This window comes from Anolis sagrei, chromosome 1 (genome assembly GCF_037176765.1).
Source record: "Anolis sagrei isolate rAnoSag1 chromosome 1, rAnoSag1.mat, whole genome shotgun sequence".
Lineage (NCBI taxonomy): Eukaryota > Metazoa > Chordata > Lepidosauria > Squamata > Dactyloidae > Anolis > Anolis sagrei.
In genome coordinates this window covers 42,910,441-42,928,596 of record NC_090021.1, presented here as the reverse complement: position 1 = coordinate 42,928,596, position 18,156 = coordinate 42,910,441, and the positions used below count along the sequence as shown (strand labels likewise).

Below are 18,156 nucleotides of genomic sequence, written 5' to 3'. Positions count from 1 at the left end.
ACAAGCATCAAGACCATCAAAAACATGGCCCTATCATATGAAGCCCTGGCATTTGTAATGTGTTGAGATACTTTAACTCTCTGTCTGAGAATTCTAAACACTCATATCTAAACTGCAGTTCCAAGGATTCCATAAGAAAGAACCACAGCTGTTAAAATGGGACCACAGTACTATAATTGTGTTATGTGGATGGGGCCTAGATGTGCTGTTATGTGTGCCTCATTGAAGCAAATAGGGCTCATTGTTTCAGTGCTGGCTGTGCTTAGTGTATGGTAGGAACAGTGCTGGGATTAACAATAGATGCACAGTAGTTGCAGGGATGAGTGACCCAAGTAAAATGAGATATCGGTCATTGAAATGCCATCTTGGGGAAGATTATCAACATATCCATAAAGCAAATGAGAAGAAATCATATTTGTTCGTTACAAAAGCAGGTTGTCTAAAAGTATTCGGGATCTTGTCATATCTTGGCATTTCTGTTGGTAAGATATTGAATACTTATAGATTTGTATGTTTTTTTCATCCAAGGCATTAGATGGAGTTGGTTTGCCTTCCTCTAATGCCTTGGAGTTTGTGGTTGTGTGTGTGTCAAGACCCAGAAGCCTCAAGAATGCCAAACACAGTATAAAAGGTCCAAACAAAGGTTTATTAAACACAAAAAAGGCTTAGAGACACTTAACTCAGTGCCTGTAGCACAAACTAAGAATCTATAGCAACCGCTAAGCAAAAAACCCAACTTAAATATAATCTGGATTATACCGGAGTATAATCTGGGATAACAAAAAGTTACAGCAATCTGCTTGAAATTCAAAAGGTCCAAAAGGCAGAAGAAAACAAGGTGGGAGCATGCAAAATCAAGGTCCAAAAGCAGTCCGAAGTCCAGGCATGTCCAAAATGAGATGAAGTAGTCCAAAAAGCATAGTCGTCAAAACACAGTCCAGAGTCAAAGGGAAGGTGGAAGTCAGCACTTACGGAGTTCCAGCCAGAAGTCATGGAAACATGGAGATCTGTAGTCCAAGGACCCAAACTTGAGAGTATTGACAATAACAAAGATCCAAACCCAATAAGACACTTTGCCTTTTGCAAAGACCCATTGAATTCAAACCAACTTATATCCTATAACTCCTCATCAGAGGATGAACTGCTCCCCACCCTTTCATCATCACTTTCAGCTGCCTCATTCCCTGCAGCTGAGCACCGACGCCCATCTCTCCACCTTTGCCAGCATCTTTCAAGATTTAGGTCCTCCCAAGCATTCCCAGATTGCCAGTCTTCTGCAAACCCCACAAAGTCATCACGGGATGTAGGCTGAGTACAGATGTCCCTAATCTCCTGCACACGGGTCCAGTCTAAAGCATCCTCCTCCCCATCGTCACTCCCAGTCCCATCACTCCTTTCAAAACCCACAAAGTCTTCATCTTCTGTTGGAGCACTAAGTATATCACGGATACGCTTCCTTTGGATCTCCTCATCTGATTCTTGTTCTCGAGTAGCCCGCTTAACTCCCCTGCTTTCCTCTCTTTCCCCCATTTCACAATCTGAGAATCTCTTGAAGGACTCGGAATCAGTTGGAGCCATGAATATGTCTCTAATCCGCTTTCGCTGTTGCTCCTCCTCCAACACCTGTGCAACCCTCTTCTCCCTTCTACCAGTAGTAGTAAAGTTACTATCACGCTGTAGTACAACAGTGTGCATTTGTGCCTTGGGTAATACTGGTGATACAAAACATTTTCAGACTCCTCAAAAATTATTAAAATTGTCATATGTAGAAAATACCTTTTTTCAGGCCAGTTGTTTTGTTTACAAACTATGAAGTTTTGACAGTTTGAAACATTTCTTTTTGGATGAAAAAAACCCATAACGCTTCAGCATGTATATTTTGGGTACATGGAGAGTTTGAATTAATATTACACATTATTTAACAATGTGAAGTTAAATAATGTTTAATATTATGAGGATGCTTGCCATAGATGCAGGCGAAATGTCAGGAGAGAATGCTTCTAGAACATGGCTATATAGCCCGGAAAACCTACAACCCAATGTGAAGTTATTTATGCATATGGTAAAAAGCCTCAAAAATAGAAAGATAGCTCCCAAATGTTTAGCCTGCTCCCCAGGGATCCTTTAAAAACACAGTTTGAGAAACAGTGAAGAAAAATTGCTCCAATTTTACTCCATTTAACTAGTAATGAATCCCCTCCTCATGTTTTAACATCAACATTAAAACATGTGTGTGTGGTGGTGCGGGGGGGGGGGGAGTATATTATATCCTTACTACTCAAAAAGTAGTATGCTATTGATATCTCCCAATACCATGGAATTTCTCCCTCAAACTCAGTGGACCCTTAACATTTTATGTTCTGCATCTATTTCAAAGAAGTATAAATATTTTTAATTCTTTTCAAACGTCTGTGCAGTGTGATCTAGCACAGTGAGAAATAACGGGTGCTTCCTTCTTCCTCTCTCTTATTTGTTGCTTTTATGTACATAGATACTATGGTGATGTCCCTGAACTCTCAAAGACACACATATTAGAAGTAATTTTCACCACATTTCATTTGAGGCCTTATCTGGTAGAGATAAAACAAGCTTGATACAATTCCTGGATTGCCATACAACCACCACAGTTAGAAAGGAATTATCTCACCTAATCTCCATATTTTTTCTTCGTGTCTTCCGTGAAATGCACACCTATGGGTTCTCCTGTGCGCATGCGCAGCAATCCGGAACTTCTAGAATTTTAATGAATTTTTAAATGATTATTTTAGAGAATAAAGACAGGCCCCGCCCACTCCCCGCCCCCCCGGTATATCAGCCCCCGCAGGCGTCTCAGAGGTAGTTCCTTTTTCCGCGCCAAACAGGCAGCATCGTCAGGACTTCTCCTTTCTTTCTCGGACTCTATTGGCTTTTGACCAGGACTCTCCTCGACCACCAGACCTCTCCTCCCCTGACTACGGACCGGCTGACGACTATTCTATCAGGCTAGATGTCTTCCCTCTGTTTTAAAAATTGTTCCTCCTGCGGGACCAATCTCCCTGAGGCAGACAAACACTCTAAATGCCTCCTATGTCTGGGTGAGACCCACAATCTCCAGACTTGTGAAATTTGCCTTAGCTTCACATCCAGAGCTCGCAAAGGCAGAGATGCCAGATTAAAAGCTCTGTTATACGAGCGGGCCCTGGCCCCGCAGGCTCCTCCCGCTCCCTCCCAATCCTCCCCTGTTCAAAATACCTCCCAGCCTCCCTCCCCACGCGTTGGGGATAGGCGGGATGGAGAACAAGCGGACTCTCCCACTGTGGAGCCGCAGAAAAAGAAAGCTAAATCAGCTAAACAGACCACGAGGTCTTCAAAAACAAAAGAAAAATCAAACAAACAAAAAAAGGGACGGCAACTCACTGGCACACAGCCCTTGAGTCCCCCTGTATTGCAGTCTGTGCCTTTTCTCCCTGGTTCCACTTTGCAGCTCCAGGAACCGCTCCCCTCCCTCCTCCACATGGAGGACCCCTCCCATCTCCCTCCTCTCGAACTCCTGGATCCAAACACGGAGCTGGAACCGCAGCTTCCCCCGAACGCTTCCCTCTCCCCCCCGCCTCTCCCACCCTCTCAAGACTCACCTCCTCCTTCACTCAGCCCTCCCCAATCCCCGGAACCAGAGGAGTCTCCTTCCTCAGTTCGGCCCAGCGCATCTGCGCGCCCCAGCGGGCGCCGCCGCCGCTCGCCTTCCCCGGATCCACGCCAAACCGCGACTCCTTCTCTTCCCCCTCCCAAAAAGGCACGCACAGTGCCTCCTTCCCACCAGCAGCCTTATGGGTACCAGGAATACCCTTACCATATGTACCCTCCCCCTCCTCCCTTCCCGGTTTATCCCTTTTACTACCCACCCCCCCCCCCTGAATCATTCAAGGGGATGTACCCTCCTCATTACTCTGACCCAAACTTCCCCCAACCCCCCCGTGAACCTCCTTCAGCTACACTCTCTCGTCCCCCAGACCCCCAGAGAGACATGGATCCTCAGGCTTTCAATTTAGAACCGGCCATGCCCCACCAAATTGAAACAGATACAATTGATTTGGAGGCCACGAGTGACACACCAATCATTCAAGACCCCCAGCCAGACCCAGACCCGTCTCCTCAACATTTGGAAGATTTTAAAAATTTCTCAGCTTTGCTAATAAGGCTTGCTAAAGCCTTAAACCTTACCACTCCTGAACCTTCGGATACTGTATCAGATCCATGCTTTACATCCACTGAACAACAAACACCTACATCCACGGTGTTACCCACACTTCCCTTTCTCTTGAAAATCCTAAAAAATACAGGAGTTGCCCCAGCCTTGGTTCCAGCAACCCCTAAAAGGGCAGAAAATTTATACCGTATTGATCTTTCCACAGCCTCATGGCTCGCTAAGATGCCTAAGGCAAACTCTGTGGTGACCGATGCTCAACCAAAACCTACCCAAACAAACCAGGCATCTCCCTCTGACAAGGAAGGGAGAAAACTAGATACTATGGCCAGAAAATTCTACTCCTCAGCGTGCCTTTTTGCACGCATGGCCCATTATGGGGTTTACATGAGTGTTTACCAGACCCTACTCTGGAACAAGATATCCCCTTACCTAGAACTCTTACCACCAGCTGAACAACCAATGGCTAAGGCCTATCAACAGGAAGCCCTTCTCTTAGCCAAACTGCAAAAAGACCTTGCAAGAAACACTGCTGATAATTCTGGAAAACTAATTGCAGGATCAGTAGCCCTTCGCCGTCATGCATGGCTTAGAGCTGCTATCCTCTCTCAATCTCAACGTTCTCTCATTGAGAATCTCCCTATGGATGAGGCAGGTCTATTTAACCCTGAGACTGACTCACAACTTAAACACTCTCACGAGATGAAGCAAACAGTGTACAAATATGACCAACAACCGTACACTTACCAACGGCAGCGCTGGGGCTCCTACTATTTTCGCCCCCATTATTACAACAAGCCCTACAACACCTCATTCTACAGAGGACGACAGCGACCATATGCGCCCACTGCAGCCACAAGACGCCCTCCACTTCCCGCAAGAGGTCAGTACCGTGGTACCAGACCCCCAAACAACAACAGAAGACGTTTTTAGTATACTCATCCCCCCTCCCCCAACCCAACACCTCAATTACCTCAATAGACTACATTCCTTCCTCCCACAGTGGCAATCCATAACCACGGACACTTGGGTCCTTGACATAATTGATAGAGGTTATGCAATTGAGTTTAAGAACTACCCACCTGTTGGGAAGGTCATCATCACACAACCCTCCCAGACCATATGGGACGAGGTTCACTCCTTGCTCATTAAGGGAGCAATCTCCTCCATACCTTCACACACATCTAACACCTGCTTTTATTCTCGATATTTTCTCATTGATAAGAAAGATGGCGGACTACGGCCCATTTTGGACCTCCGCAAACTCAACACCTTTATCACCCCACGCAAATTTCGCATGGTCACGCTTCCCAACATCCTTCCCTTCATTCCCGAAGGAGCATGGTTAGCAACGATTGACCTACGGGATGCATACTTCCACATCTCAATCAGACACTCCCACCGAAGGTTTCTTACCTTTACGGTCCAGGATTACCATTTTTCGTTTAATTCTCTACCCTTTGGTTTGTCTACCGCCCCCAGGGTGTTTACTAAATGCATGGCGGTCATCGCCGCTCATCTCCGTCAACAAGGCATAACAGTTTTTCCATACCTGGATGACTGGATGTTGGCCTCAACTTCAAAGTCTCAATTATCCACAGATATTCATTACACCTTATCTCTTTTACAGGATCTCGGCCTAGTGGTGAACCACGAAAAATCTCATCTTCAACCTACTCAACGCATCCAATTCATAGGAGCCATTATAGACTCCACACTCCAAAGAGCCTTCCTCCCGGAGGACCGCTTTCTGAAACTTCAACAGGCTATCCTTTCACTCATCCAAGCACAACAGGCCTCAGCTTGGGCTATCCAATCTATACTTGGCCATATGGCATCTACCACCAGTGTAACCCCCTTTGCCCGGCTTCGGATGAGGCCGCTGCAGAACTGGTTCATCAGAACTTTCGACCCCCTCCGCGATCCACAGTCCCGGATCCTCTACCCCCCACACACGGTGCTACACTCCCTCACATGGTGGACAAGAGTACTCAATGTTCGCCTAGGCATGCCATTCATACTACCACACCCGTCCATGTCCCTGACAACAGACGCTTCCAACTCAGGCTGGGGAGCACATCTCAAGGGATTCAAAGTCAGCGGTCACTGGCTCCCCCAGGAGCGCCGCCTTCACATAAATGCACTGGAAATGATGGCGGTGGAGAAAGCCCTTCGGGCCTTCGCCCGTATCACCTCCAACCATATAGTCCAAATAGTAACAGACAACACCGCAGTCAAATATTACATCAACAAACAAGGGGGAACTCGCTCCCAAATACTGACATCAATCTCTACTCGCATCTGGGAATGGTGCATTCAGAAAAACATCCTCCTCTCGGCCATCCACCTACCGGGCCAAGACAACACATTGGCAGATTCTCTAAGCAGAACATCAAAGAACAACCACGAATGGCACCTCCACAGATCCCAGTTCCAAGCCATCACACTAAAGTGGGGGATGCCCACAATAGATCTATTCGCATCCCCAATGAACACCCAATGCCCAACATACTGCGCAAGACTCCCCCCTCACGTATCCCCAGGTTGTCTCGGGGACGCATTTCTCTTCCGGTGGACAATGAACCTCATCTACATGTTTCCACCCCTTCCTCTCCTATCCCCTGTCATAGCCAAGATAATTCAGGACAAATCGGATTGCATTCTGATCGCCCCTTGGTGGCCACGCCAACACTGGTTTGCCACGCTCCTCCAAATTTCCAACAGGGAATACTTCCATCTCGATCCCTTCTCAGACCTCCTCACGGTGGAGAACGGGCTCGTTCTCCACCCAGACCTCCCCTCCCTCCGCTTAACGGCATGGAGGATCAGACCACAATAAATCTGTCGGAGGAAGTATCACGCATACTCCTCGCCGCTCATAAACCATCCACCACAAAATCTTATGAGTATAAGTGGTCATTATTCACTACATTCGCAAAGTCAATTGGACACAACCCTTCCACAGCCCCCGTCCCCATAGTGTTGGACTTCCTAGTCCACCTTTCCAATAAAGGCTTTTCCCTCTCCTCAGTTAAGTGCTACCTAGCTGCTATCTCATCCTTTAGAAGAAAATGTGGCTTGCCGTCCCTTTTTCAAGATCATTTGGTCCAATTGTTTTTGAAAGGATACAAAAATATCCACCCGCCTGTCGCCCCCCCTCCCCCACAGTGGAGCCTAGAGCTGGTGCTATCCCAACTATCAAAACCGCCCTTTGAGCCCATGGCCTCCAATGACATATCTCACCTCTCTTGGAAGACAGCATTCCTGGTGGCCATCACCTCGGCCAAAAGAGCCAGTGAACTCACGGCCCTCAGATCGGACCCACCGTACGTGAGGTTCCACGAGGACAAGGTTGTCCTTCGTACCGATATCACTTTCTTAACTAAAGTAGTCTCTCACTTCCACATGTCCCAAGACATCATATTACCAGCATTCTTTCCGAATCCATCGTCTCCACTAGAGGTGGCCCTCCATTCTCTAGATGTCAAGAGGGCCATTTCATTCTATTTACATAGGACATCCCCTCATAGGAAATCCTCAAGGCTCTTTTTAAAATACAGGAAAGACATGATGGGACACCCTGTCTCTTCCCAGGGTATAGCCTCTTGGATCGTTTCAACGATCAAACTAGCCTATCAATTGGCAGGAAAGCAGCCACCATCTCACGTGGTGGCACACTCAACCAGATCACTCTCCACCTCCCAAGCCTTTTTGCGTGGAGTTCCGCTGGATCAGATCTGTAGAGCAGCAACATGGTCCACACCGTCCACGTTTGCGTCACACTACAAACTGGATGTGCTGGCTAAGAAGGATGCAGCTTTCGGCAGAGCTGTACTGTTTTCCTGTGTGGCATGACCCACCTCCAGGTCAGTAGCTTGCTATTCACCCATAGGTGTGCATTTCACGGAAGACACGAAGAAAAAATAAAGGTTGCTTACCTGTAACCGTATTTCTTCGAGTGTCTATCCGTGAAATTCACACAACCCGCCCATCCTCCCCTCTGTCATGCCTCCATTAACTTCTATTTGGCGCTAGGGGAACTACCTCTGAGACGCCTGCGGGGGCTGATATACCGGGGGGGCGGGGAGTGGGCGGGGCCTGTCTTTATTCTCTAAAATAATCATTTAAAAATTCATTAAAATTCTAGAAGTTCCGGATTGCTGCGCATGCGCACAGGAGAACCCATAGGTGTGAATTTCACGGATAGACACTCGAAGAAATACGGTTACAGGTAAGCAACCTTTATTTATCTCTAGTGATATGAAGCTAGTTCCCAGTTAATGTAAATCAGTTTTACCCAAGGGGGCATTTGAAATGTCATATTACCCCCACTGTTGTGGAAGCTCTGGACCTTCATACAAAATCAGATATTTTTATTCCTCTTCTGTTTCCCAAGGTGCTTTGTACCATTTCTGCAATCAGCTACAAGAGCGTCAAACCACTGCATCTAGTATATGAGTTTGAGCAACCATTGTCACTTTGTTCCTGTCTTCAATCTGGGGTGTTTTTTAAAGTTCAAATAATGAATTTTCTTTCTTTCTCATTTTTAAAATTTTCACTAAAAGGCTTGACAAAAAGAATCATTTGTGCTACAGCTTCTATAATTTTCAGAAAGATATTTCACACAAAGAGAGACATACTGTTCAACTGCACTTTACACATGATATTTGAAGAAGTGGATGTTTGTTTATCAGAGTGCACATTTCCACTGGGTCTGACCATGTGTGCGGACTTTGAGGACTCCTTTGATGGCAGAAATGAGTCACTGACCACTTTTCAGCAACAATGACTCACTGGCTTACATCCTTTTTCATCACTCTTTTCCTAACCCAGTTGCAAACAACAGATCCACTAAGAAAATCCAACAAATGCTAAATTCAGCAATGGACAAAAGGGATCCTCTCACCTCTGCAGGAGTCTACCAAATACCATGCAGCTGTTGACAAGTCTACACCAAACACAGCCCCCAAACACAAATCAAGGAACATGAAAGGCACTGCAGACTAATTCAGCCTGAGAAGTCAGTGATAGCAGAGCACTTGATGAACCAACCTGGACACAGAAATGCTGGACCACTCTAACAACCACCATGTCAGACTACGCAAAAAAGCCATTGAAATCCACAAACGTGTACAGTTTCAACAAAAAGGAGGAAAACTGAAAATGAACAAAATCTGGCTACCAGTATTTAAAAAACTCTAAAATCAGGCAGGGGCGGCTCAACCCATTACGCAAAGTAAGCATTTGCAGTATAGTTGATTTTGCCCAGGGGCACTCTTGAGGCACTCTTGGGGGAAAATAGACCTTGACATATGCGAGTTGTAGTTACTGGGATGTATAGTTCACCTACAATGAAAGAGCATTCTGAACTTCACCAATGATGGAATTGAACCAAATATGGCACGCAGAACTCCCACGACGAACAGAAAATATATATCAATGATTGGTTGGGGGGGGGGGGGGCGCCAAAATACTGTTTGCTTACTGTTGAAAACTACCCAGGGCCGCCTCTGAAATCAGGACAGTAAATAAAGAGCAACACTCAAAAAACGGGAATTCCATACACGAAACAATGAAGGCCAGCCTAACACCTCCTAACAAAGAATTACCCCAGTAAGCAAGGCTACAATGCTAATCAAGGTGGCCAATTGCAACATTCATACATGTCTCTAGCAGACAAGAGTTCTTTCTCCCACCCTGGACATTCCACAGATATATAAACCTCACTTGTCTAGTTTTTAACAGACCTCACAACCTCTGAGGATGCCTGCCATAGATGTGGGTGAACTATCAGGAGAGAATGCTTCTGGAACATGGTCATACAGCCCGGAAAACTCATAGCAACCCAACAGCAATGTAGTTTAGATGGTCCTGTGTTAATTAATTAATAACAACAACAACTTTATTTATATCCCACACCTATCTCCCCGAGGGAACTCAAGGCAGTTATTAAGATGGATATCTAAGTTTCATATTTGCTTACAGGATATTGAAAGTTTCCTGGGAAGGTCAAAAGCTTGAACATTGTTTTCATCATAAATATCTCCGTGTCACCTTAGATCGAACACAAGCATATTGGAAACACTGCATGAACATCGGCACAAAGACGCTGCAAGCAATAACATCCTAGCAAAATGGCACTACCTAAAAGAATCCTCCACCTTGTGTGACTGTTGAGCAGAACAGATAACTCTGCATCTGTATGCTTGTCCACTATGCCCTGCCTCATGTACAGAGGAAGAATTGTTGGAGGCTACAGACAATGCCGTTGCTGTTGCCTGTTTTTGGTCAAAAGATATTTAGCAGCTTGTGCTCCTTCTATTTTTATCAGTTTTATACTAATGTATGCAATGCTTTTGATATGAAATAAATAAATAAATATTTGCCTAGTCTTTATCCTTTCAGATATGTTTAAGCACAACCCCCAATATTCTCACCTGCATTGTTGTATTTCAGGAGGATACGAGTTTGGTATGGATGATTTATTAGGCCAGGTTGAGAATTTACCTGTTTGGAACCACTGTTCTCTGTTAGTAAAAGGGAAATATGCATTTCTGACTACAGACTTTTTAAAAACTATGAATTGATAGATGTGCACAGCCTTCTTGATTAACTATTTGTCAATCTTTTTTTTTTCAGAGATTTGCCAGAGCAAGCAAAACAACTTGTGAAATTAATAAAAAGCGACTCGGTAAGCTGGCAGATATTCATGAAAGTTGCTTAGTTGTCATTGTCTAAATAGTTCCAGACTTTGCTTTTCTGAAGTTATAGTTGGACAACCCTGTGCTAATATGTATCTATACATCAGAAATTATACATATATTTTCTTTTCTTTATTAGAGAATCAACATTTACACTGACTGGAAGGTCATAACTATATTTATTGGAATCAATGATCTGTGCGAATATTGCAGAAATGTGGTGAGTTATGGAAATGTTCTTGAAGGCCTCTCATACTGAATGAAGACCAAAATGGAGCTTTGCAAAGAATCATTAAAGACATTTCTCTGTTGCTATAAAAAGACAATAATCTACAACCAACGTTCCTACTCTTAGTGCTGTCTGAATTGCTTGGCTGGAGGTTCTGCTCCACAGAAAAAAAATTATGATGATGATGATCATCATCCAGTTGTTTAGAATCATTAATATAAATTGTGTTTCACAAGTAAATGAACAATAAAACAGCTCCCTACCCTCAGGCTTGTAATCTAATTTAGACATAACCCAAAAAGAAAAGAGAATTGACAGTGTGGGAGGGGATTAAATCCAGCAGATACTGCCTTTTTTTCTCTTCCTCTGAGGACATAGCAGTGACATTTGGGATGGAAGGAAGGCTGTTCATCTATGTATGGGGCTAAGTATGATGGAGCTATGCTACCTTCTGCCTTTTGCCTCCAAGATCAGTGCATTGGCAGTTGTGATGGAAAGAGAGTCTTTCTTCTGTGTCTGAGCCTAGGCATGAAGGAGCTATGTCTGCCTCTTCTCTCCATCCAAAGCCAGGACAGTGGCACTTGGGACTGATAGTCAGTTTTCATTCCTTCTGAAATACAGTTCTGGTGTGAGAACAAGGTTTTAATTTGAGGTTGAAGGAGGTAAGTTCTCTTTCCCGCTCTCCTGGCCATGAGGTTGTGAGACAAGAAGTGATAAATCTCCTTAATTTCTGCAGCTCATTGGGGCTACTCGGTAATTTCAAAAGCGCTAGAAACATATAGAAATAAGGACAGCATTGAGCTACTGAACTTGCTGACCGAAAGGTCATTGGTTCGAATCCAGAGAGTGGGGTGAACTCTCACTGTTAGCCCCAGCTTCTGCCAACCTAGCAGTTTGAAAACATGCAAATGTGAGTAGATCAATACGCACTGCTCTGGTGGGAAGGTAACGGCGCTCCATGCAGTCATGCCAGCCACATGACCTTGGAGGTGTCTGTGGACAATGCCAGCTCTTTGGCTTGGAAATGGAGATGAGCACTAACCCCCAGAGTTGGACATGACTGGACTTAATGTCAGGGGAAAACCTTTACCTTTTCTCTACTTTTAGTTTAAAACATGAACATACTGGTAAAAGAGAATGGATATTAGAAGTTTGGGCATTGAAGTAATACTTGGGACAATGAAACTTACGATTCACATTGTTAGGAAAGGAAAGTGACCCAACTAATTTCCCCAAGTACCATGAGAGAGGACAAGTAAAATTATCACAAGATGTATTTCCTTGTCATGGAAGAAAACAGTGAAACATGCAGTCTCTTGGCTCATACAAATATATGAGTGGACCATTAGAAAAACAGAGTCCTAATTACTGATCTCCCATCATGTTTCCAAGGAGCCCCCACTGGCGCAGTGGGTTAAACCCCTGTGCCGGCAGGACTGTAGACTGACAGTTCGCAGGTTCAAATCCGGGGAGAGCGCGGATGAGCTCTCTTTATCAGCTCCAGCTCCTCATGCAGGGACATGAGAGAAGCCTCCCACAAGGATGATAAAACATCAAAACATCCCGGTGTCCCCTGGACAACGTCCTTGCAGACGGCCAATTCTCTCACACCAGAAGCGACTTGCAGTTTCTCAAGTCACTCCTGACAAGACCAAAAAAAATCATGTTTCCAAAGCATGCCAGTTTCAGCCAAATCCAGTTAAAAATAACCTCCATCCTCTTATTTTCCCCACTCTCTTACACCCTTTTTGAGGGTGTAAGAGAACTGCTACATTTCTATATATATACACTTCATGAACTGAAGGCTATGGCATACCAGAGATCAGAGATATTTCTACCTGTCAAGGTTTGCTATCTCAGGTGACAGATTGTGTGACCTTTTCAAGTCACACATAGAAGGGGTGTGTGAACATGTGAACAGTCTCACCCACTCTGTCCCCAGACTTGTTGCCTCCTCGGGTCTTGGGCAAAATTTTGAAGTGGGCACACTCTTACATCTGTTCAGTCAGTTTTCCATATCCACAGTTGCTCTGTTCATGGATTCAACTATCTGTGGCTTTGAAATATATATTTGTAACATACCCAGAAAGAAAGACTTCATATTGCAATTTTATATAAAAGTCACCACTTTACAATGCCATATATAGTGGGGTTTGAACGCCCATGGATTTTGGCATCCGCTGTGAGTCCTGGAACCAAACCTCTTCAGATACCAAGGAACCGCTGTGTATATATTTCCCAGGAAAATAATTTTAGTTTCTTTTGCAATAATCAAGGTAGATACTTGGAAATGTTATTCTTTTGGACTTAAGCTTCTCAGAAAGTCGATCTTCTGACATTTAACATTCTGGGAATTGTAATTCAGCAAATTAACTTTTCTAAGTTCGTGTCATGAGTTCCCTTTTTACTGCAACTCTTACAAGAACTCATTACTACCAGGCTTATTTAGTAATGTGTACTCAATATTATGTTTATAAATGTGGAAATGAATAACAGTAGTTTTGTGTCATTATTAAATGCAGTTTGTGTTGCATTTTTTCATGTTCTCTTTTGTAGAATCAGTAATCTCTTTCATTCTCCTTCTGTTTATTATTAGAATCTCTATTCAGCTGCAAATTTTGCAAGTTATGTTAAAGAAGCACTTGACATTCTTTATGCAGAGGTAGGTTGGTAGAACATACTTTCGCTTTGTCCATGATTGTGCTTTGCTGCACAATCAGTCAGAACACTGCTGCCTTTTTTGTACACACCGAGACCACTGTTCAGCAGTACAACTAGAACTTATTATTTGCTGTGTGCCATTGGCTCATGGGGCCATACTCTAGAGCTATCAGATCCCATCTTATCTTGGGAGCTAAACAGGCCAGGTCTGGTTAGCATTTTAATGGGAGACTGCCATTGTATACCTGGTGCTGTAAGCTATAATTCAAAGGAAGGAACTGGGGAAACCACCTCTGAGTATTCCTTGCCTTAGAAAACCCTATAAGGGGTCACTGTAAGTTGACAGTCAGCCTGAAGGCACATGCGCATGCGTGCGTGTGCGCACACACATTGTGATTACATTCTAATGTATCTGTGAAAATATTCCATTTTAGTGCCTAGAAAATGGAATGTTTTCACATATATGATTATAATTAAATCAGTGTAGTCTCTAAAAGTGTTCTGTAAGCTCTGATTATGTAATTATTAAGGCATTGAAATATTCCTTTATCTATTAGTCCCCAAAAGAAATGCATATTGTTGTACTGCACATCTATTTTTGCTAGATGGAATATTGGAACCATGGGATCTATTTGGGGCAGATCCTCATTCTCCTTCTCTCACTCATTATATATTGTGACTCCTGAGTTCCATGTTTATGATGAGCCCATAAGACTTGTTCAACAGTGGAACAGACTGCCTTGGTGCGTTTGGCTCTATTTCATTGGAGAACCATCTCATACTGGTACGTCAGTTAAGTAATTAGGTATTCTTGCATGACAGGCGATTGGAATATATGGCCTTTACAATCCCCTCCAACTCTCTATGATTCTGTGACCTGATATTTCCTACAAGTCAAAAATTATACTTTGAGACCTAATGCCATTTGCAACTCAACCCAAGATCTGGAGAAGATCCTTGTAGACTCAGAACAGAGCCAAACTATGTTCTGCATGCAACTGTAGGGAGTATATCCCAAATAATAGGGAGTATATCCCAAATAATAGCTTCTTATTGTCATAGAGACTTCTAGCAGGTCCTATTTTCAGTAGACAAGTAGGAGTACACTTTCTCAGTTAACTACATTCCCTGGCTACAAGTTACTCTATCCTTGCCTGAAGAAAACCTGGTGGTCTAGCAATATTTTTATAAAGGTAAACATCATGCTTGGCATATCATCAGGGTTACAGTGAAAGCAAATGAGGGGATGTTATAAAGCAAATTATAAAGAGTACAGAGAAGGATGTATTTCAGGCTTTTGTCTATGTAGAAAGCATCACCCTCCAGAAGCACACCTCTGACCAGAAGTAATTATTTGCATTTCATGCTATATTTATGGATTATTTGGCCTACTTGTGAGCTGATGTACTCTGAGACTCATTGAATAGGCATAACTAGCAAATCTTAGTGATGAATCTGGCAATGCCTTTGAAAGTACTTAAGAAGATATAGAGAGGTTGTGTGTGTTGTATTTCACTATCCAGTAGCCATGGCACATTCATTAATTGTAAAGGGACTTGTAACATTTCAACACAATAGAAATATCCCAGTCACTCAGTCCATCCAGTTTTCTCTTTGAAAGACTGCTCATAATCTAGTCTTTAAAAACATTTTAAAGGCAGTAGCTTCCCCTCTGCCTCTGTCCATGCCTCAACCTTGCACTAAGGCTACCCATCCCCTTCATCTTTCCTTGCTTGTAGCCTATTGCATGAGGAAGTGTTAGTCTCACCCTGTAGTCGCTTGTGAAAAGTTTCTACAAAGGAAAATTTAGCCTTGGCATGCTTTTTCCTTGAATGCATGGAAAAGCCCCTAGCAACAGTATGAATCTCTAAGCAGAGACATTGTCAGCAACAAAAGAATGCCATCTAGAGAATATATAACAAATGCAAAGCTAAGGAAGTCCCATGCTTAAATAAGTCATGGAATGTGGTGGAAGAGTAGAGTGGTTTCATGGCATTGCTAATTATTGGCAGATACTACATTTAGCAAGTAACTGACATATTCACAGCAATACTGTCATTGCCTATGAAGGATACGGCTATTGGGAGGCGCACAGGTTAAGGTCAAACGAGATGATAAATTGATGGACTATGACTGTTGCTTTAGATGAGATACACATTTTGAATATCTTGTAATGTTGATTGAATAACTGGGGATGCTCCATGTTCTCAACAGGTGCCTAAAGTGTTTGTTAACCTGGTGGACGTAATGGACCCTTTGCCCTTGAGACAGCTGTTTCAGGATACCAGGCTATCATGTCCCGGATATCTGGCAGAGTAAGACAGCTTTAATTTGTTGTTGTGTCCTGGACTAAATGGGAAGAGGAGACATATACCTTAAACAGCAGATGCTAGGAAAGAGCAACAACACAATGTCCATGGGAGAACTTGGATATTGCGTTGAATGTTTAACAACACCCCACCTAACGTTCCCTAAATGTATCTGCTGCCTTCAAGCCCGGCAGAGGACCCTGCCCTCTTTCTGGTTTCAAAGTTGGAATTGTGTATGTGTGACAATCCTGTGCCTTTTTAAAGCACCAAAAAAAGCTATATGTACCAATTGCATTTATTTATATGAAGGTCTTTCCGGTGACATTTGCGCCAGAAATTGACTAGAATGAGGCAAGTGCTTATGCAGAGGCATGTGAAAACTTTTCCCAAATGCTTGTTTTAGGCATTTTGAGAAAGATAATTATAATACAGCAGATGCTCTAGCAAGACTTTTTATAGGCTAATATGCCATTCTTCATAATAAGTTTTCTTTACTGTGTTTGGAATATTGTGGATACTTTGTGTTAGTGCACGTGAAAACAAGTGTTGTAGTACTAGTAAGGATACAGAAGGAACAACAAAAATGATCAAGGACGTCAAAAAACCCTTCTTACATTTGAGGCTAAAATGATATAAAGGTTTGATATTGCATTAAAAAACAAAGAAATGTATAAAGTTATGCATGTGCAAAATAACTGTTAGCATTAATGTTCTTTTTGTGTGATAATATTGCACACAGAGGAATAGTTTTTACACATAAATCTCCATTGGAAAGTATCCACCAAATTGCATCAGAAAACTTATCAAAATGCCTTCTAAGGGAGTGTTCCTAAAGGTAGCAGTTGGCTTCCATATTAGTGGGGTAGTGGATTTAAGTAACTTTGGGGTTAAGACTGAACTCTACCAGAGTTGTCCAAGGTGCTTAATCCCATTCAACAGACGGACTCAGTTTGAAATCATTATATCTCTGCAACCATAAACCTCCCATGAATGAAACTTGAAAGGGTGGAGCATAGGTTCAAATGATTACCACTAGGTGCTTCTCCCAGTGCACAAATGGTCCCTAACTTCAGTAATTCACAGCATGGTGACAATGAAACACAAGGTCTAATGAGATATTACCCATTTTCGGAGTTATTTTTTAGATTTGTTTCTAGCTCAAAAGGATTAGTAACACTGAATAACATGATAACTCAGGAAACAATTTTTAACTTTTTGTGTAATTCTAACATGTTGCCATCATGAAATATACTGTTTTGAAATTGGCTCCATTGTTATGAAACACTCAGTAGATCCAGTAGTTTGGGTAGCAACTTTAATGTTTAGAACAAATTTTCAAGGATTTTTGCCATCCTAAATTCATGGCATCTATCAGCTCCTACAAAGCGTTACTGTCATTGCAACTCTTATCAAATAAACAGACTTCCATTTTTGCTTCCTTTTTCTATTATTCTAGTATCTTTATTGAGTAAAACAAACTTTTTTTACTACTAGAAGTTGCAAAATTGATAGGAATTGAACTTTATGTGTTTTCAGCAAAACATTGCATTCCTCACCATGCATATAGCAGTGAAAAATCCTCCTTGGCCTCATCAGGAAAGAAAACACTGAGGAACTTGGTTTATATCTCCTGGATGCCCAAAAGTTTTCTTACCTTTTATCCCCCATCTCCTTTGGTTCCATATCTAGTGCTCTCTGTATCTGTGTTCTCCCCATTAAAGAGGGCTCAGCTGTAATGGTGACGATGAAAGAAGCAATCAAAGCCTATCAGGTATATCAGTGAAGACTACTGCTTATTTATGTTTTGCTTATACAGTAGAGTCTTGCTTATCCAACCTTCGCTTAGCCAACATTCTGTATTATCCAATGTGCCTTGGCTGCTTCTAGCTTGGAAGAATAAAAACAAGGCTCTTCCTCAGAGAATTGCAATGAGGTTCCCTTCCTTCCTTCCTTCCTTCCTTCCTTCCTTCCTTCCTTCCTTCCTTCCTTCCTTCCTTCCTCTCTTCCTTCTCTGGCTCCTTCTCTGGACTCCGCTTCCCTCCTTGCTGTCAATCTCCTCCCTGGGGCCTCACA

The 18,156-nt window shown here is 43.1% G+C and overlaps 1 protein-coding gene across 1 annotated transcript in view; it reads left to right on the top strand.

Annotated features, from left to right (window-relative positions):
- Positions 1 to 18,156, top strand: part of PLB1 (phospholipase B1) — a 142,002-nt gene that overhangs the window by 61,820 nt on the left and 62,026 nt on the right. Inside the window, exons 24-28 of the mRNA XM_060754120.2 lie at positions 10,823 to 10,874; positions 11,024 to 11,104; positions 13,710 to 13,775; positions 15,989 to 16,089; positions 17,773 to 17,854. Coding sequence (XP_060610103.2) covers positions 10,823 to 10,874; positions 11,024 to 11,104; positions 13,710 to 13,775; positions 15,989 to 16,089; positions 17,773 to 17,854 — 382 coding nt within the window. The remainder of the gene's footprint in view (positions 1 to 10,822; positions 10,875 to 11,023; positions 11,105 to 13,709; positions 13,776 to 15,988; positions 16,090 to 17,772; positions 17,855 to 18,156) is intronic.